At 39.5% G+C, this 16,866-nt stretch overlaps 1 protein-coding gene and 1 pseudogene across 2 annotated transcripts in view; both read right to left on the minus strand.

Moving 5' to 3' along the window:
- LOC149076479 (organic cation transporter protein-like) overlaps nt 1–16,866 on the minus strand; it is an 87,010-nt gene that overhangs the window by 2,632 nt on the left and 67,512 nt on the right. Inside the window, exon 11 of the mRNA XM_089244051.1 lies at nt 1,752–1,891. Within this exon, the coding sequence (XP_089100177.1) occupies nt 1,752–1,891 (140 nt within the window). The remainder of the gene's footprint in view (nt 1–1,751; nt 1,892–16,866) is intronic.
- On the minus strand, nt 11,124–16,555 carry LOC149076480 (chitin synthase chs-2 pseudogene; annotated as a pseudogene). Its single transcript, XR_016194070.1, has one exon. The product of XR_016194070.1 is annotated as a chitin synthase chs-2 pseudogene (transcript).

A 16,866-nucleotide genomic window follows, 5' to 3' on the forward strand; every position in this document is an offset into this window, starting at 1 on the left:
GGAGGAGGAGGAGGATGTAGTGTCATAGAATAATCAGTAAACAGGATATTTCATAGAGTGGCTGAAAGAAGAAAGGGAGTTATTCTATTCTTCCTTTCAGACCCGAGCATTCAATTTTTGGAACTATCAAAATGTTTTTATTTTTGATACTCAAAAAATGCATTAAAAACAGTCAGCAAATCTTTATTAAGAGGATTTAGGATTAATAAGTGTTACAGGATTGATCATTAGGATTCTTAATTTTTGCCACTTTCTACTTCTGAAATAATTTCCAAAAGTCTCTAATTTTTTTATAGACATCAAACAAAAGCGATAAGTGGCAAAAATTAAGAATTTCAGTCACAGAGATATCTCAGTGAATTTTCAATCAAGTGTTACAGGGTAAATTTCTTACGTTGTAATAGAAAAAGGCAAAAAAATTCCTCCAATTCGTAATTTTGGATCAGAGACCAATATAATTTTTTATTTTCAGTCAACTCCGCTTAATCGGATATCAACGATTCCAGCTCACAATATCCGATTACGCGGGAAACAATTCAATTGCCATTTCACAACGTTAGTATAATTTGCATATTTAAAACTGATGAAGAATCAATACTAATGAAGCTTTTCAGATAAATCGTGTATAAAAAATGAAATGAAAATTATATAAAATTACACAATGATCACATACCTAAGATTTTTACTTTTCATTAGGAAAGTTAGCACCCTCTATTGGCGCAACAGAGAACAAAAACAAAATTATTAGATGTACGTAATTGAAGAAAACTTGAATACTTGGAGGCTAGTACCTACTCTCAACCACGAACCACTGAAAGGGACCGTACGGTCCCTTTTCAGTGCACACGAGCTCCAAGGAAAGATTGAGAGATTTGTTGCCTTTTTCTAGGGCGTTCACCCAAAAAGTGAAAGGACGTGGGTTCGATTCTCTGCTAAGGCAGTTGAATTTTCTCTTTCCAAAAAAATTCATTTTCGCAACAACCAGTTGTTGAAAACCTTATGGTAGGGGAGAGTGACGTCATCCTTTCATAATCCTATGGTTATGCTTCAATTTCATAAATTTGAATTTTTAATCGGAAATCGCGTAACTCGGGGTAACGTAAGTTAAGGTATTACTGTATGTAGGGTCATTGTATTAGGAACAATAAGTAGTGTGAAAAATCGAAAAATCTAGAGATATGAAAATAGAGGATGAAGAAATGCTGAAATATGGCTTTTCAAATGACAAAAGTGCTAGTGTAGCTCACTTGTTCATTCACAAAATATATACATAAAAATAAAAAAAAGCACAAGATGGAATTTATGTAAGAGTGCACTCCAATGGTTTTCCACGATCCACTGCGTAGGTTCTATTTCACTCTTATGTAAATTCCATCTTGTGTCTTTTTCCCTTCACACAAAAATGATCATTTTTCTATATATAATTTCTTCTAATAATTATTTCTTTACGGAAGTGCCACAATCACAGCTGAATTTCTCTCTTTTTTTCACATTTTACTTCAATTTTAGAATCAACAACATTTCTATTCTTTTCGGATGCTCTTCACGAAACACCCCGAATAATAATGAATGGGAAAAAAAGCTGTGCGATCAAGTCAATGAGAAGAAACCCTTGTCAGTGTATGAACAGCGAACCCATTTGTATAATACTATTGTGTGTGTGTGGGTTGTTTTGCTCTACGGGAAGATAATTTTAATTTTAAATCTTTTCAAGTCTCTTAATCTTTAAACTCACGATCCTCTTAACCTACCTTCCGCACGCTGCAGCTTCTTCAAATGTGTCGGGAACTTTACAGCCATTGGTTTCAGGTAAGATCATTATGAGGACACCGCTCACGATCGACATGATTCCATAACAAGCTAATGGCACAGCCGGATGCGTTGCTATACCCTGAAAAGAAACGAACAATAGCAAAACGTTCGCATTCAAAATTTGTTTCTGACACTCAAATGACTGACGCTGACAAGGAGAAAAAAAAAGAATAATTTTTCTAGTTGAATAAGCGCTGTTTCTGAAAACATTATAGGTAATGCATAATCAGTACACTATGATTGCGATGGTTCTGAAGTTATGAAAATGTATCGTTGATGTTATGAAGAAGTGTGCACGTTAACAAGACCTGGAGAAAAAATACACAAACGCAAATGGATATGTTATTGCCAAAGTCCGAAATGGGCCAGTTGACCACGGTGAATGTTCAGATTCCGGGCTTTGGCTAGCTCCTATATATCGATACATAGGGCGATTTTAATTAAAGTTCTCGTGCTTTGAGTAGTTTATCCTCAAAAACTACTCATCCGAATGCAGCCAAATTTTTAGGATATCTTAATGAGACCATGGGAGAGAGATTTATGAAATAAAAATAAAGTTCAATTTTCGACCACCAGGTGAAAAAGTGGCACTTTTTTTATTGAATTCTCTTTTTTCCCATGGACCATACAGCGTATATACCAAGGTGCAATGGAATACGTCCTTCAAAACGGGAACTACATTGGTCTGAGCAGTGCCAGTGTACTGAAAAGCGCAAAAATATGAACTATTTTTTTCATAAATCTCTCCCATGGTCTCATTAAGATATAAAAGTTTGCCTGTAGGAAGTGTGAGTGTGTGTGTACCTAACAGTCTGAGTGTGTACATAGTGATGTGTGTGAATTTTCACTGCTGCCATCCACATTGAAAATCGTGAATGAAGTGTAATTATTGAATATTTGCGCCGCTGTAGGCCTGTTGCTCTCTGTGGCGAGACTTTTTAACGAAGATATCGGCTCACAATCGCCTCGAAGTTGGGAACTACAGAAAACCAACTTCAGCTGACCACAACCTACAGAGTTTTGAAGCATGTGTGTGACCTAGAGTGTGTGTAAGCATGGGAATGATTGAAAGAGTGACCTGGAGGGCAAGGGATCAGGTCGGTGAGCGACTAAAACGTAGGGGAGCCCTAGGGTCCCCCCGGGAGGTGGCCCTGTCGGGACACGACAGTATAGTCGCATGTACTACAACTACTACTTGAATGTACAAGCACTTCGTACACACATTCTTCTGCGGAATTTCTGATGAATCGATACACGCTGAAATGTATGTTCTGAGTGTATGTATGACCGATAATGTATTTATTTTGTCAGAGTTGTGTTTTTTTCGTGCTCTGCTGGTTCTGCCATCTGTCTTCCATAGTTTGAAGCAAAGATCGTAAATGCTAGAATTTTTATGTCATGGACGTATCGTGTAGCTGCATGCTTTATTACTTAACTGTACATGCATCTCGTACAAATTCCTCAGCGGAATTTCTAATGAACTGGTACATACACGAATGTGTTGCGTATGTGTTTATATACGCGTGGCCCTAATGTATTTATGTCGTCAGAGTTGTGATTGTTTGGTATTCTTGCTCTGGTGGTGCCATCTGTTTTCATATTTCGAAGTGAAGATGGTAAATGCTTGAGTTTTCATGTTATGTAAGTATATGTTGGTCAGCGTCATGTACTGCAACTGTGCGCATCTCATCTACGCAGGAGGGCTTTCGAAGCCTGTGAAGTATATATAAGTATGAGTTCAGCATGTTTTTAAATATCTGAGAAAGACTAGAATCAACCCTTTAAAGTACTGGGTCGATCACCAACGATTAATTGTTACATTTGTTACTGCTAAAGCCTAAAATTTACCTGGCTAAAGTCCGAATTTCTGGCTTTGGCCAGCCAGTTTGCGAAGTGGCTGGTGATTCCTGGGGAAGCCCAAAAAAAAGCATGATTTGGTGTCATCGCCAGATTGTATTTTTTCGTGATAATTATGACCACGTTAGCTATGTCAACCATAACGATCAAAAGAATCGGAATATCGATGTCTCTCACACAAATAATATACAGTAAAATCTTTCTTTTGTGGTCACTGGCGGAACAAAAACATTCGTCCGTAAAAGAGGGGTGACCTTTGATCAGGGGACTTGAAATGCACACTTTTATCATACAGAGGGAAAATATTATTTGGCCGTAAAAGAGGGGTAACCGTATTTGAGGGGGTGTTCGTTAAGAGGGGTTTTACTGTAATGCTTACTTATTAACTTTTTTAAAAATCGTTTATATCATTTATTATCCCACGCTTCCATCGTATATTATCACTTTTTGATATCAATTTTTTTGGTGTTTTTTTAAGAATTGTACTATCGGACTACAAGTAAGAGGGTTTTAGTGCGTCGTCCCCTAACCGCGAACATAGCAAGATGAGGGGTACGGGGGTGAAGCCCTGTAGGACCACAACCGTACGGAGCGGCTGCAGCTATCACTATAGTGATTATCTTTATATTGATTCACACAAGGTACAAATCATATCGCCGTCATGATGCGTTAATCATTTTTTTAATTTGACAGAAAAATCTTTATTATATTAATAGTTTTTCTCCCGAATTTGGCTTTCTTTTCTCCCGTCACATGGAGCTGATCTAATACAGCTACTATATATACAGCCATGAATCACACGTTGGCGATGAGAAAAATGGATGTGGTGTCTACCGGACCGTTTTACATCGAACATCGTCTAGGGAACTCCTGCCACTTCATGAATTAGCAGGGAAAAGCTCGAATCATTTCTGCAAATCGGACTTTAGCCAAACTTCTCGGTCATTTTGGGAATTGGCCGTACTTCGAGCTTCGTCAGTACCATATGTACCTCACGTCGAATCAGGACGGGTAAACTAACCCCAGTATGGCAAAAATACGAAAAGAACGAAATCGTAAAATCTTTGATGGACCTTTTCTTTGCGTATTATAATGCCAGTATAAAATAAAGATGTAGTTTATTCGATATAAGATCTGAGAGTACGATAACAACCATTTCACTATCAGATTATACGTTCACTGCATTTTTTTTCTTTGTGTTTTTGGCTTTGAAAATAATATCAAGGAGTGTAAAAATTTTCCATGAATAAATAGTGAGCGTAGGTCGGAGGGTACAAAAGAGAAAAGAAAAAGGTATAAAAAAATAATGCGTCATTACTTTCATTATCGTTTCCTAGTTCAAGGACCTTCGTGTGAAGTCCGCCCACGAGAAAAAAAAAAGATTCATGACTTTAAAACAGCACCTCCTTCTTTGAGTAATTTCTTGAAGATGATTGCGACAAACGCACACGCATGAGATATAAAAAGAAAGGGCCATCATCATCATCATTTACTTGAAGCCCTTGTACTGTATAAAAAGGGTTGTTCTCTTTGTAGTATTTAACGGGGCCTCTCGCAATTTTCTCGTTTTAAATGAATTTGTTAAAGCTGAACGTTGCGAGTGTGTATCAGAGTTACATTTAATTACACTTGCGTGAGATGAACTGTTCTCTGAGAGAAATTACGGGAAAGGAACCGGTTGATGGGGGGGGGGGGGGTTCAGAAAGTGGTACGACCTGGTAATTTATTGCTTCATATATACAAGACGTTTTTTATTATAAACGTAGCATTTCACTCCTTTACATTAAATTCGTTTTTCTTCTCGTTTCTCATTAAATACCGCAATTACTTATGTATAATACATGTTGGCGTATAATCCGCAGATGTAAAGTTTGCTACTGTGAAGAAAATATCATCGTATAGCAGGGTTTGACAAGTTAAATAAATAAAGGAATAATATTTAGGTGCTCACAGCATAGTTTTTGCTGGAGAAAAATGGTCCTAAATAAGTTGTTTTTTTCCCACTTCTTTGGGACTTAATAACTCTTTTTTTCATGTTACGTACTGTTATGAAATCAGAAAAGTTTGTGTTATCCTTAGACTAAAATTTATCAATCACATTTAGAAATCTTTAAATATAGGGGGATTTCCTAACTCCCTTGCTGCATTTTATTGGTGAACTGTTGATCTTAGAGGCATACTTCTAATTAGAAAAAGTATCCAAACAACGTTCAGAACTCAGATACGTCATTCATGTTGCCAGGGGTTGTATAGTTTTTAAAACGACAAAAAATAAACTTTTATACAAAAATACTTTTATACTTTTATACGAACCCCACAGTGGTGGTCGGCTGAAGTTGGTTTTCTGTGGTTCCCAACTTCAAGGCGCAAATGCGAGCCGATCTCCCCGTTAAAAAGTCTCGCCACAGAGAGCAACAGTCCTACAACGGTAAATCATTCAATCATAACACTTCACTCATAGTTAGTAAAACTGGGGGCAGATGACAGCACTACACATAACAAGCATTACACAGAAACAAACTTTACGTCAGGTTGCACTACACGTACACGCACATTCCCGCACGTACCAATTCGTTGGGGGGTTCCGTGGGGGGGGGGGGTTGCATGTGTGGTGTAGTAGGTAGGGGCTCGGGGATCAGCCACCTCGTTGGGCAATTTGCCTGTTGTGGCGTTGTATTTGTATTTGAAAACCCAATCAGAAAGTTGTTGCCTTTTCTCACCTGATGTAAAACAAATTCTACGTTTTAAGTGCAATGTTTGCTCAGATATTTGAATTTAAAATTGGAGAAAATTTGAAAAAGAACAGCATAAATTAACGGACAACACTTCTTTTCCTCGTTTATGTTGTTGTCCCCCCACTCCTTCGATTTTTGAAACAAATATGCCAGCAAATATTGCAGTTAAAAACGGGGAATTTTTCTTTGTTAGCATCAGGAGAGACATGGCAACAACTTCTAATTGGGTTTTCGAGGACGGGGTGTGCGTATAAAAAGCTAATTTTTTGTCATTTTAAAAACTATACGACCCCCTTTCAACATAAACGATTTATCTGAGTCCTAAACGTTATTTGGATACTTTTTCTAATTAGAACCATGCCTCTAAGATCAACGGTTCGCCAATAAAATGAGGCAAGGAAATTATAGAATCCCCCTGTGTAAGTTATATAAATAGGTGCCAATATCAATTTCCTAGTCATCACGGTCACCTAGCGCCTGGGCTTTGTCACTCCCCGTCGTATAGTCCGCAGCGGCGTACAATCCTCATGTAAAAATTTCTTCCATAAATGATGAAATTTTATGGAACGAGAGGGGTTTTTTTGGCACTTTTTTTGGGGAAGAAAATTTGGATTTCTTTACTCACACTTACACATCATCTATAAATCTTTCAACAATTATTTTTTAGAAAATAATTCTTTTTTTTATCAAAATGAAGACCAGTTCTATTAAATGGAAATAAATATTTCTTTTCAAACCTCTCAGATAAATAAGACGTCGTGGTATATAAACCCGCGGATTATACGCAGGAAAAAATAAGATAAGTTATTCAAGATAATGTCACAAAAATGTCTTCGGCACTGAATCTGTTAGCATCCTTTTACTTCATTGTTTATCGGGTTTGTGGCATTGGATTCCAGTAAATGTGATCGATATGGAACTGAACCACTGAAAATACTTATTTTCCATTATTTATATATATTTTCGTGCTAGAAGCGTCGAAAATAACTATGTAATGGTGAACTAAGATGTATCTAAACCGAAACCAAAAACATTCAGGAAACTGAACGTATGAAGTTGAAAATTAATGTGAATACTGGTAAACATTTTCAAGTACAATGTTACGTTTATTTACGAATATCGACACACGAGAAATAATAGTCACGAACATAAATAATTCTCTGAAATGCTTCAACTTAAGAGCAAATATTCGACACACGAGAAAAAGCTCATTTTATACACAAAAACTCGTACGCCCATAATGAATCGAAGCCAAAGTGATTATCACACGGAGTTGTGAAACGTATTTCTCTGTAAGCAAAACTAATTTTCTTCTGTACTACATGCTAATTAACTACTAAAATTAAAGATATCTACATTATTCCAAATGTAAAAGTTAGCTTCCAGGTACGATAATTATGATAATTTTTTTTTCCAGAAACTAATTATAACTCGAGGTACAACAGCAGTCGAATTCATGACAACAAATGCGTTGACAATAAAAAAATATTTATAGGCATTGGTCGTGTTAAAAAATAAGGAAAAATATTTTCAATTTTTTTATCTAATAATAGGTTTATCAAATGCATTTCTCGAAAACGTGCAGCGGTACTCGAAAAAACATTAGAATAGCGTGTAGGTTGAAATAAGAAAAAAAAACAAAAACTATTATATACACTGGGCTACATTTTATGAGGAAAAAATATCCAGGATAGATTCGGCGTAGAATTAACGAGCTTCTATTGAGGTAAAAAGTTTAAATTTATATTTTACTTTTTTGATCGAAATCAACGTGCGATAATGTTGCGCGGTTCATTTACTCATTTCTTTGACGGTTCTTCTCAAATTAGAGGAAGTGCAATTAAGAAGCCTGATAAATTCTTTTTATTGTAATTCATTCGGGCGATCAAGGATGCAGATAAACTAGCACACAATACACAAAAGCCAAAGTCGTGGCCTATAGTATAACTACTGCTATGAGATTAGTAGAGAAACGTCTGACCCACTTTCGATGAATATTTCGCTTTTGGAAATGACCAGCCATTCTTCGGTGGGCTTATTTTCTTCGGTACGCAACGCATTTTCATTTTCTTTTGTGCCAGGAAGCCAGCCAACAACAATGCTTCTTGCCAAGTTCACCACTCACACACGTTGGTTTTTGTCTTATCCGCCCATAACTACTGCATACGTGTGTGCACACACACACACATATAAAAACCACCTTTTGAGAAAGAAAGGAAAAAGACTTTCATTTCCAAAAGAAAACGAATTCCGTTGTATTATTCATCTTAATTTTCTTTTTTTCAGTTGCGTAGGAGCACCTCAGCCTTTTTAAGTGTCGTCCGTGAGTGAAGGCAGACTTTCAAAAACAAAAATCGATTCACTTTCATTGACAAAAAAGACCTCTTTTGTTTTTACTTCTTAGTACCGTTGTATTTTTGAATGCTTTCCATATTGTTGCAAGAGTGGAGCATTCCACTGCAATCGCCGCAAAAGAAATGGATGTTATAGCTACAACAATTGGAACTGGATACAATCTATATGTAATGATATAATCACTTTATCAGTAATTATCTATTCGTACAGCATTAACGCTGCACGGTGGGGGGGGGGGGGTTACATTTCCTTGTTCAACGAAAAACGAACGTTTAAGTAAAAAACGGCTTCTTCAGAGAATTTATATTTGAAAGAGGAATAAAAAGTTACATACGCTTTTTCCTAATAATTAATAAGCAGTTGCAATGCATCAGTTTAGAAAATGATAATAAAAATGTAATATTTAATTACATGCACACACTTGATGTATGATTTCTCCAATATCCAGGTCAAGCACTATTTTGGGAAACGAAAAACACGGATTTGGTGTATTTATTTGAAGGAAAAAAAAGAGGTGGAGAGGAAAGGGAACTGAATTCACGTTGTTTTATATAGAATTATCTTTGTAGGTTGTTATATCGTACGCACAAGAAAAAATTTGACACCTATCGTACCAGTCACACCTAGGTGTTATAATGGAACCGTCGAAATAACGCATGGTCGTTATATCGAGCAACGACTGTATTATAAAATGTACCGTATATTTAATTTACATTTCAAATTTTGCTGTTAAAAAAATTGTAGCATACATTGGGATATTCGGCTATAATGATTTTTATTTGTTCAGTAAATATTTTAGATGTAATAACTGTATACTACGTGTAGCAACAGAGTAACCGGTTGATGAAATATTTCGGGGAAAAAAATCATTCGTGTCCATAATAAAAATTAAAACTAATATTATAGTAATATTTTTAATTAAAAAAAATATATATGTAATTTTAGGTTTGTGTTGAATTTCTGATTGTGTACATGTTTAACTTAATATGCTTATTATATAGTAACTTAATATATTTGGTATATAGATAGAAGTAATCTATAGATTGTAATAATTATTATAATAACATTGATTAAGCTTCTGTTATTTAATGATTCCTTTCCGTTGTGTATAAGTGATCTGTTCACTCAGTGCAATCAGAATATTTTTAAAACTTAACGGAGAAAACGATGATTTCTCCCTGTTTTTTCTATTGTTTAAATTTTTTCTTGCTTTGTTAGTACAATGCGGTTAGAATTGTTTCAGTTCGGTATATGAAGAAGGTTTGTGTATTCAATTTGGAGAAAAATCACGGAAATATCAACACACGTATGTCTGTTTCATGTTTGGAACAAAAAGAAAAAAAATCTTCGCATTCAAAAATTAGTTGAAACATTACAAAATACTTTAAATAAAATTATTTATAATACACCCCCCTCCCCCAGGAGAAAATATTTGAACAACCGTCTTATATGCCATTTTTTGAAAATTCACTATTATACCGATTATTCTTTTAATAGATATCGTACTGTCGTGTGTTAAAAGTTCCATAATTATGTTTATAATAATGCTTAGTGTTTTCTTTTAAACATTAACTGAAAAATACTGTGTAAGAATAATTTTTTCCCCTTTTTTCTCTAAACTAAGACTGTATATGGAATATTTGAAGATATTTCGACCCTTACTAATCCGGAAAAATCACTAATAGGAAGGAAAAATTTTCAATAATTAAGTATTTATTTATTAGAAAATACAATCTAGGTTTGTTACTGAATTTTTGCGGTCTATCGCAGACGAGAAGTCAAATTAGTGCGTCACTTTTAAACTCGTACCAATTTTCATCGCTTTACTTAGTCACCGTAGTAAAATGTTCAAAACCGGATCTTAGCTTACAAATAATGAATACTTTACGTTAAAGGTTTTAGCCACAATGTTCGGCTTTAAAACCATTGAAAAAAAATTATTTTCAAAGAGTGATTATTCAAATATTATTTAGGTTACATAACTAATAATCAAGTAATTTAGAAAGGGGGAAGAGAAAAAAACACCTCATTCTCTAATGCTTCTGTGAGCTTAAAACGGAGATTAAAGCCAAAATCGTTATTTCGTTAGTTTCACAATAACTTAGATGTTAGTAACTAAGAAGTTCAAAACGAAGATGGATCTAGAAATAATTCTAAAAATGACCTACTTCGTCGAGAACCATTTTTGATTTTTCCTTTTTTTTGAAGGAACTAGTTACACACATAATATACATTGAGTAACTATTTTATAAGCGGATTTTTCTTTTTTCAAATTGTATTAACGGTGTTTATCATTCTTTGATTCATTGTAGTGGTTTCCATGACTGAAAATTCGATGAATAAATGAATTAAACTAAAAGCAAATTTGTCAGTACTTACCAATTTATTTATAATAAAATAGATGGTGGTTGGGTTTTTTTTTTCGTAACATAATAAAATGTATATTGCATATACATAGATAAATCTCTCATCAGATTTAGATGACTAGCTGGTTAATATATTAATGAATATGTATATATGGGGGGATTACATCTTGACGTAACGCGTAAACACACGTAATCCATGTATGATCACTGGTCGAATGTCTTGGATCACATTTTAGCACAGAATCGTTCAGTAGTTTTTCGATGGGTGGGGAGGGGAACACTCGGATGTACCACTAATGGAATTCTGGGGGTTATTCTCACATGTGGCTTTGTCTCCCCTTGGGTTCGGGATCTTCCCTGTAAGTATTGCTGTTTCTACTACCGTAGATCTGCATCGGGTGGCTCCTGCGAGAAGCCTCTTCGTCCGAAGGTACGTTGAAGGCCTTATTGTAGAATCCCGCCTCTGAATTAACTTGACTGTGGCCGTCGTGCCTTATGGCATCGGGAATGCTGTTCCGTCCGTTCCTGTAACGGGAACTGTTGAATTCGTTTTTGACACCGAGTGTCTCCATCTTGCTACCGCCACCGTTCCCGAGGATCTTATTCCTACGCATTTCGAGAGCCCTGAGGGTCTCGTGGTTCCTTACGAGGCGGCCCAAGACAGGTGTGGATGGTATACCTCCGCCACCAGCTCCGTGGGTCGCTGCCTCGACTTCTTGGGCATTGAGGTTCATGAAGCGCTTCCGGAAAGCGACGTCTAAAGTTCCTATGCGGTTTTTCTGAGCGCGTCTTTTCTCCAGGTTCTGTATGGTTTTTCTTTTGGCGAGGCGGTCACCGTATAGAGAGTCCTCGTTCTTTTCCTCGTCATCGATACCCCGTAGTCTCTGGAGCTGTTTGGCAATCTGAACGGCGTTTTTGTCTATGAAGGCGTCATCGTTGACGTCTTCGACCTTGTGGTTGAAACATGAGACCTCGATTGAAGCCATGATGTGCGAGAGGGTTCCAAACCTGTGAAACAACATGGCGACAAACTGTATGACCAAGATAAGGGCAAAAAACACAGCGAAAACTAGACCTATGGGCTCCAGTTGCAGATACTCCTTGTCTATCCTCACTTCACTCGTCTCGGGTATGTAGGTGATGTTCGTCTTGACACCCAAGGGCCAGTCCAAATGGAGCTGGTCCTTATTCAGCTGCAGCAAGAAAACGACTAAAATGAACAAGGCGTTGAACATGAAAAAAGCGAAGACAACTTTGTTTCTGAGTTCTTTCAGCTCGTAGGCCACCCTCGCCTGGTGTTCCTTGTTTTGCTCGATCGGGAAAAGGTATTTATCAATGAGGTCCTTCCAAAAAGTCAGTTCCCCGGCGGGTAGGTACTCGACTTCCCCTCTTTTGAGATCTCTGTCTTCTATCCAGTACGGGTTGATCAAATCGTCTCGCTTCTGTCTAGGTTCGAGCCCTTCACTGGGTGCAATCTCTGAAACGGAATCGAAATCAGCGATGTCATCGTCATGCTCACTCACGGAAGACAAGCCTGCTTCTGAGTGCAGCCTGCCCATAGACCTACCGATGAGAGAGGATTTTCTGTTGTTTCGTAAAGCTACCGGAACGTCCAGGTGTCTTTCAAGGACGTCAATTTTCTTGTTCATTTGTTCGAGTTGATCACCTATCTTGACTAGATGAAGTTTTTCGTCGTTGGATTTCGGATAGGTGCAGAAGAGGCAGGTGAAGAGGTTCGCCAAGCTGCACGAGATGTTACCTTCTTCGTTGTCGGCGTTGCTCAGGCCTAGGAAACCCAGTAGATCGGTACCTTTCTTGCGTTTCAAAAGTTCCTCCTGTTCCTTCCTTTCTTCTTCTAGTTCTTTCTTCGTCTTTTTCGTCTGAACTTCTCTCGTTCCCCACGTGACGACGTTCAAATTGACCAATGAATAAATGATGAGGAGCAAGTACATGGACGGGATGCTCAGGAAGTACAACAGGCCGGGCACGACGCACCAGAACTCTTGCGGATGAAGCAACGCCGCAATGAAGAAACTTCCGGATAACGCTATCAGAAACATCGCCGAAGGAGAGCCCACTCCGTCTTCGGTGAGCTGGATGGAAGTACCGACGAGCACGGCCATCATCAGAAGAGCATATGCAGTACTCATGATCTGTGCGACCATTATCTGTATATCGTTTTTGAAGACGAAGCACACGAACATGAATATCAGGATGGGGACGATGTTGTAACCGAAAGAATTCCAATTGGATATCTTGAATGCAGCGACCATTGCTCCCACCAACATGAGGAATATAGTCCCGGGTCCCAGAACCGTACCGACCATCAACATGCCCTGGTATATGATGTATGGGAAGGATATGTTGTCGTTGATCGCGACGGTTTGTTTGTAGTCCGCAAGTAAGTCCATGATGTTGGCCATCGTAGATGGTGCCCACCTTCTACGTTGGGTGTAGAACTCTGCGAATCCTTCGGGACAGTGTGTGTACGCGTCAGAAGCTGCGCTGTATTCCACTCGGTATCCTCGCTGAAGTAAGAGTGTGCACAGCCACCTGTCTTCTCCTTGATCGTACTGAACGTAGTGCCTAGCCTCATCGGACTTCGCGGTATACCTTCTCATGACATTGTCGTCCATTAGTGCTTTGGCCCTGAATAGGGAGAAGCACCCCGGGCTACAGAGTACGCATCCTATCATGTGTTCAGTTGCTTTCTGCAGCCAATGACCAATTGCGTATTCGAACTTCTGGTACCAAACCATCGGACCCGAACCCACTGGGTGAATGCGGCCACAAGCTGCTCCTAAGTTTCTGTTCTTTTTCATGAGATCCACGAGGAGTTGCACGGCATGTGGGCGGAAATTGATGTCGCCGTCCAAAGCTAGGATGAAGGTGTTTTCGGCCATCACAGCTTTTCTGTTGACGTCGATTGGAAGTTCCATGAGCCGGTGGCCAAGTAAGTAGTACATATACATGACCTGACTCCAGCGCTTTCTGTGACGGATCTTGGCCTTATCCTTTAGATGAGCAATCAGTTTGTTTTTGCCTGGCATCACCCATACGAGTCTACCCCCATACGGGGTCGGAATTTTTTTTGCGGGCCTGAGCCGTATGTCACATTGATGCACGTTCGACGCTGCGGTATCCATGGTTTGAACCAGCTGTTTCACAAACCTGTTGACGACCATCTCTTCGTCATCTCCATCGCACAGTTCAAAAGCATCGTCGAAGAATATGTGTACCTCGAACTCGTAGTAATCCGGATCCACGACTCGCAAGTACTTCTGAGCATTCCGCCTGGCGCACTGGTCCTCGTCCATCCTGAAAACAGATTTCAACATCTGCAACATTTCTTCCGTAGTCTCGTGCCACATAGTGGCACATGCGTATATCCTGGTTATGTGGTCCGTGCTTTTAACGTTCTTTCCGGTCGTTACGCCATTGGATGCGTCTGTCTGGATGGATATGGTGTCGTAGTACTGAGATACGTCATTCTCTTCTTGCTTCTCCATCAGAGCAATATCTTCACTCTTGATTTCTCCTTCGTCATCACGCCTCCTGTTCAGGGATACGGATTGATCGATCAGAGCACCGCAGTACATAGGGTTCACGAAGAGTTTTTCCGTGCTTGCCAATCTTTCGCATTTCGGTGTCCATATATGGACCGTTATCCACGTTTGTGACAGGAGCCATAACAGCCAAACCCATGCGTACTGGCTAGCGAAAAAATCCTGGAAGAAATTCCCTTGCGGGCAAGTCCAGAAGAGATAATTCGGAAGAACATCTTCGAAAATGCAAACGTCTTCGACTTTGGTGCCGCAGGCGGCAATCAGCAGTGACACGGTCACCGGAATCGTCAAACTAATCGGAAAAGCGAAGCTGAATCCTTGTATGCAGATTTTGCAAGCGAATTTAGTGAAAATGTAGCATATAAGAGATGCAGATACTTGAATCATGGCGACGTAGATGGGGGTCATAGAGTAAGACGTGATGAACACTTGCTCGTCCAACGGGCTCGCTGTCGGTAGATCTGGAAAGTTGTTCTGAAGAACCATTTTTCGAACTTGTTGCACCAACATCGGATGACTGCTGAAGCTCTTGGCTATACCCCGGAATATTAGCGAGGGATCTTCCATCGTGATGTGAAGGAATGTGAACATAGTACAGAATATGACCATGATTTTCCACACCGATAGGAATATGTAGGCGAAATACCGGCTTCTCCTTAGGTCTTCTTTAACGGCGCTTATGCTTCTGATGAACGGTAGAAACGACCTTTTGTCGGCGTAATTCTCCCACCACCTGCACGAAACCAGCACGACGGATATGGGTATCAACCACGATCTCGAGCCGCCACCAGACATTATCATTTGTATTCCGAAGCAGGCTCCCTGGAACACGATGGCGCATATATCCAAGATCATTTTAATCCATACCTTGCTCTCGCCTTTGTACCTCGAGAGCAAACCCATGACCGCTGGCACGAAGCAGACGCAGTTCGTAAGCATAGCCGCCTGTATAACATCCAGGTCTGGAAGTACCACAAACACCAGCAGTGACAGGCCGACGGCGTATACGGTTTCACTCACCAGCACGCAAACGAAAGTCGTGAATTTCGGTTTCCGGTACGACTTGAACACACACATCCTGGTGCTACGGAACAGCGCGAACATTTCCGGGATGACGAGGATGAAAAACAGGGTCCATATCCAAGAGACCCTTTCGATCTCCGGAACGCTGACCTCGTAATCCTTATCCCTGTCCAAGTGCAGTCCTTTCTGACACACGGAGACGGTTTTGTTGCTTTTGATGTGAGAAGTTATGAAGAGGAGCGTGCCTTTCGAAATCACCGCCGCGGACAGCACAACGCAGAAAGTCAAGAGGTACATGAATAGTTTCATGATCTTTAGGGTCACGTTCACCACCTTGGACGTGACAGTCTCGTCGTCCTCCTTTGGAGGGTTCACGACGAACACGTCCCATCCTTTGATATCGTAAGCACTCCGACGGCTGCCGTAGATGTTCTCAGTCAGCGGGGTCTTCTCATTGTCTTCGTCGTCATCGTCGGAATCACCACTCAGCAGCGGTATTCCATTCTTGGCGTGTACCGGTGCCATCTCTACGTGGTTTTTATCCAACAAATCGCAAAAGGACTAATTCTTTACGAAGGACGCCACATAACACCAGAATCCACCACACGAGATTGTTCAGTTGCGCCCACGAAACACTTCATAAGCAACTCGACGATGCAGCAGCGTACCATAATCCAAATTTGCGAAACGGTCAATATGATATCCAAAGGATTTAGTTACAATTTGCTGTGTGAGTAAAGAGTCAGCAAGGGTATCTTGGAGAAAGAAAAGAAAGAGAAAAAAAGAACGTTCTGGTTTGAGCTGGGCTAACGCTCTTACTCGGTCTGGGACCGCAGCGGTTATTGGCCCAGAACTACCGACCTACATTGCCTTCTTCTTCTCACTCACGCGCTACCTGGCGAAAGAAGGTATGAAACTCGGTGGTCGAGCCTCAGGCAAAGCAACTTCTTCTTCTACTTCTGGGCATTCGGGCGTTAAGAAAAAAAATGGGTAAAAGAGAGAGAGAGAGAGAAAAAAGGGGGAAAGAAAAGACATCTTCAGCATCCAGTTTGCGAGACCCACCTTCGAAACTGAAGGGAGGAAAAAAAATCATCAGTACCTGGTTTCTCAGCCTTTGCTTTAGGAGAGAAGAAACGTTCTCCTACGGACGCG

The sequence above is a fragment of the Pholcus phalangioides genome, unplaced genomic scaffold (assembly GCF_987345545.1).
Source record: "Pholcus phalangioides strain wild (caught in Gottingen) unplaced genomic scaffold, Ppha-v1.0 ptg000015l_1, whole genome shotgun sequence".
Taxonomy (NCBI): Eukaryota; Metazoa; Arthropoda; class Arachnida; order Araneae; family Pholcidae; genus Pholcus; species Pholcus phalangioides.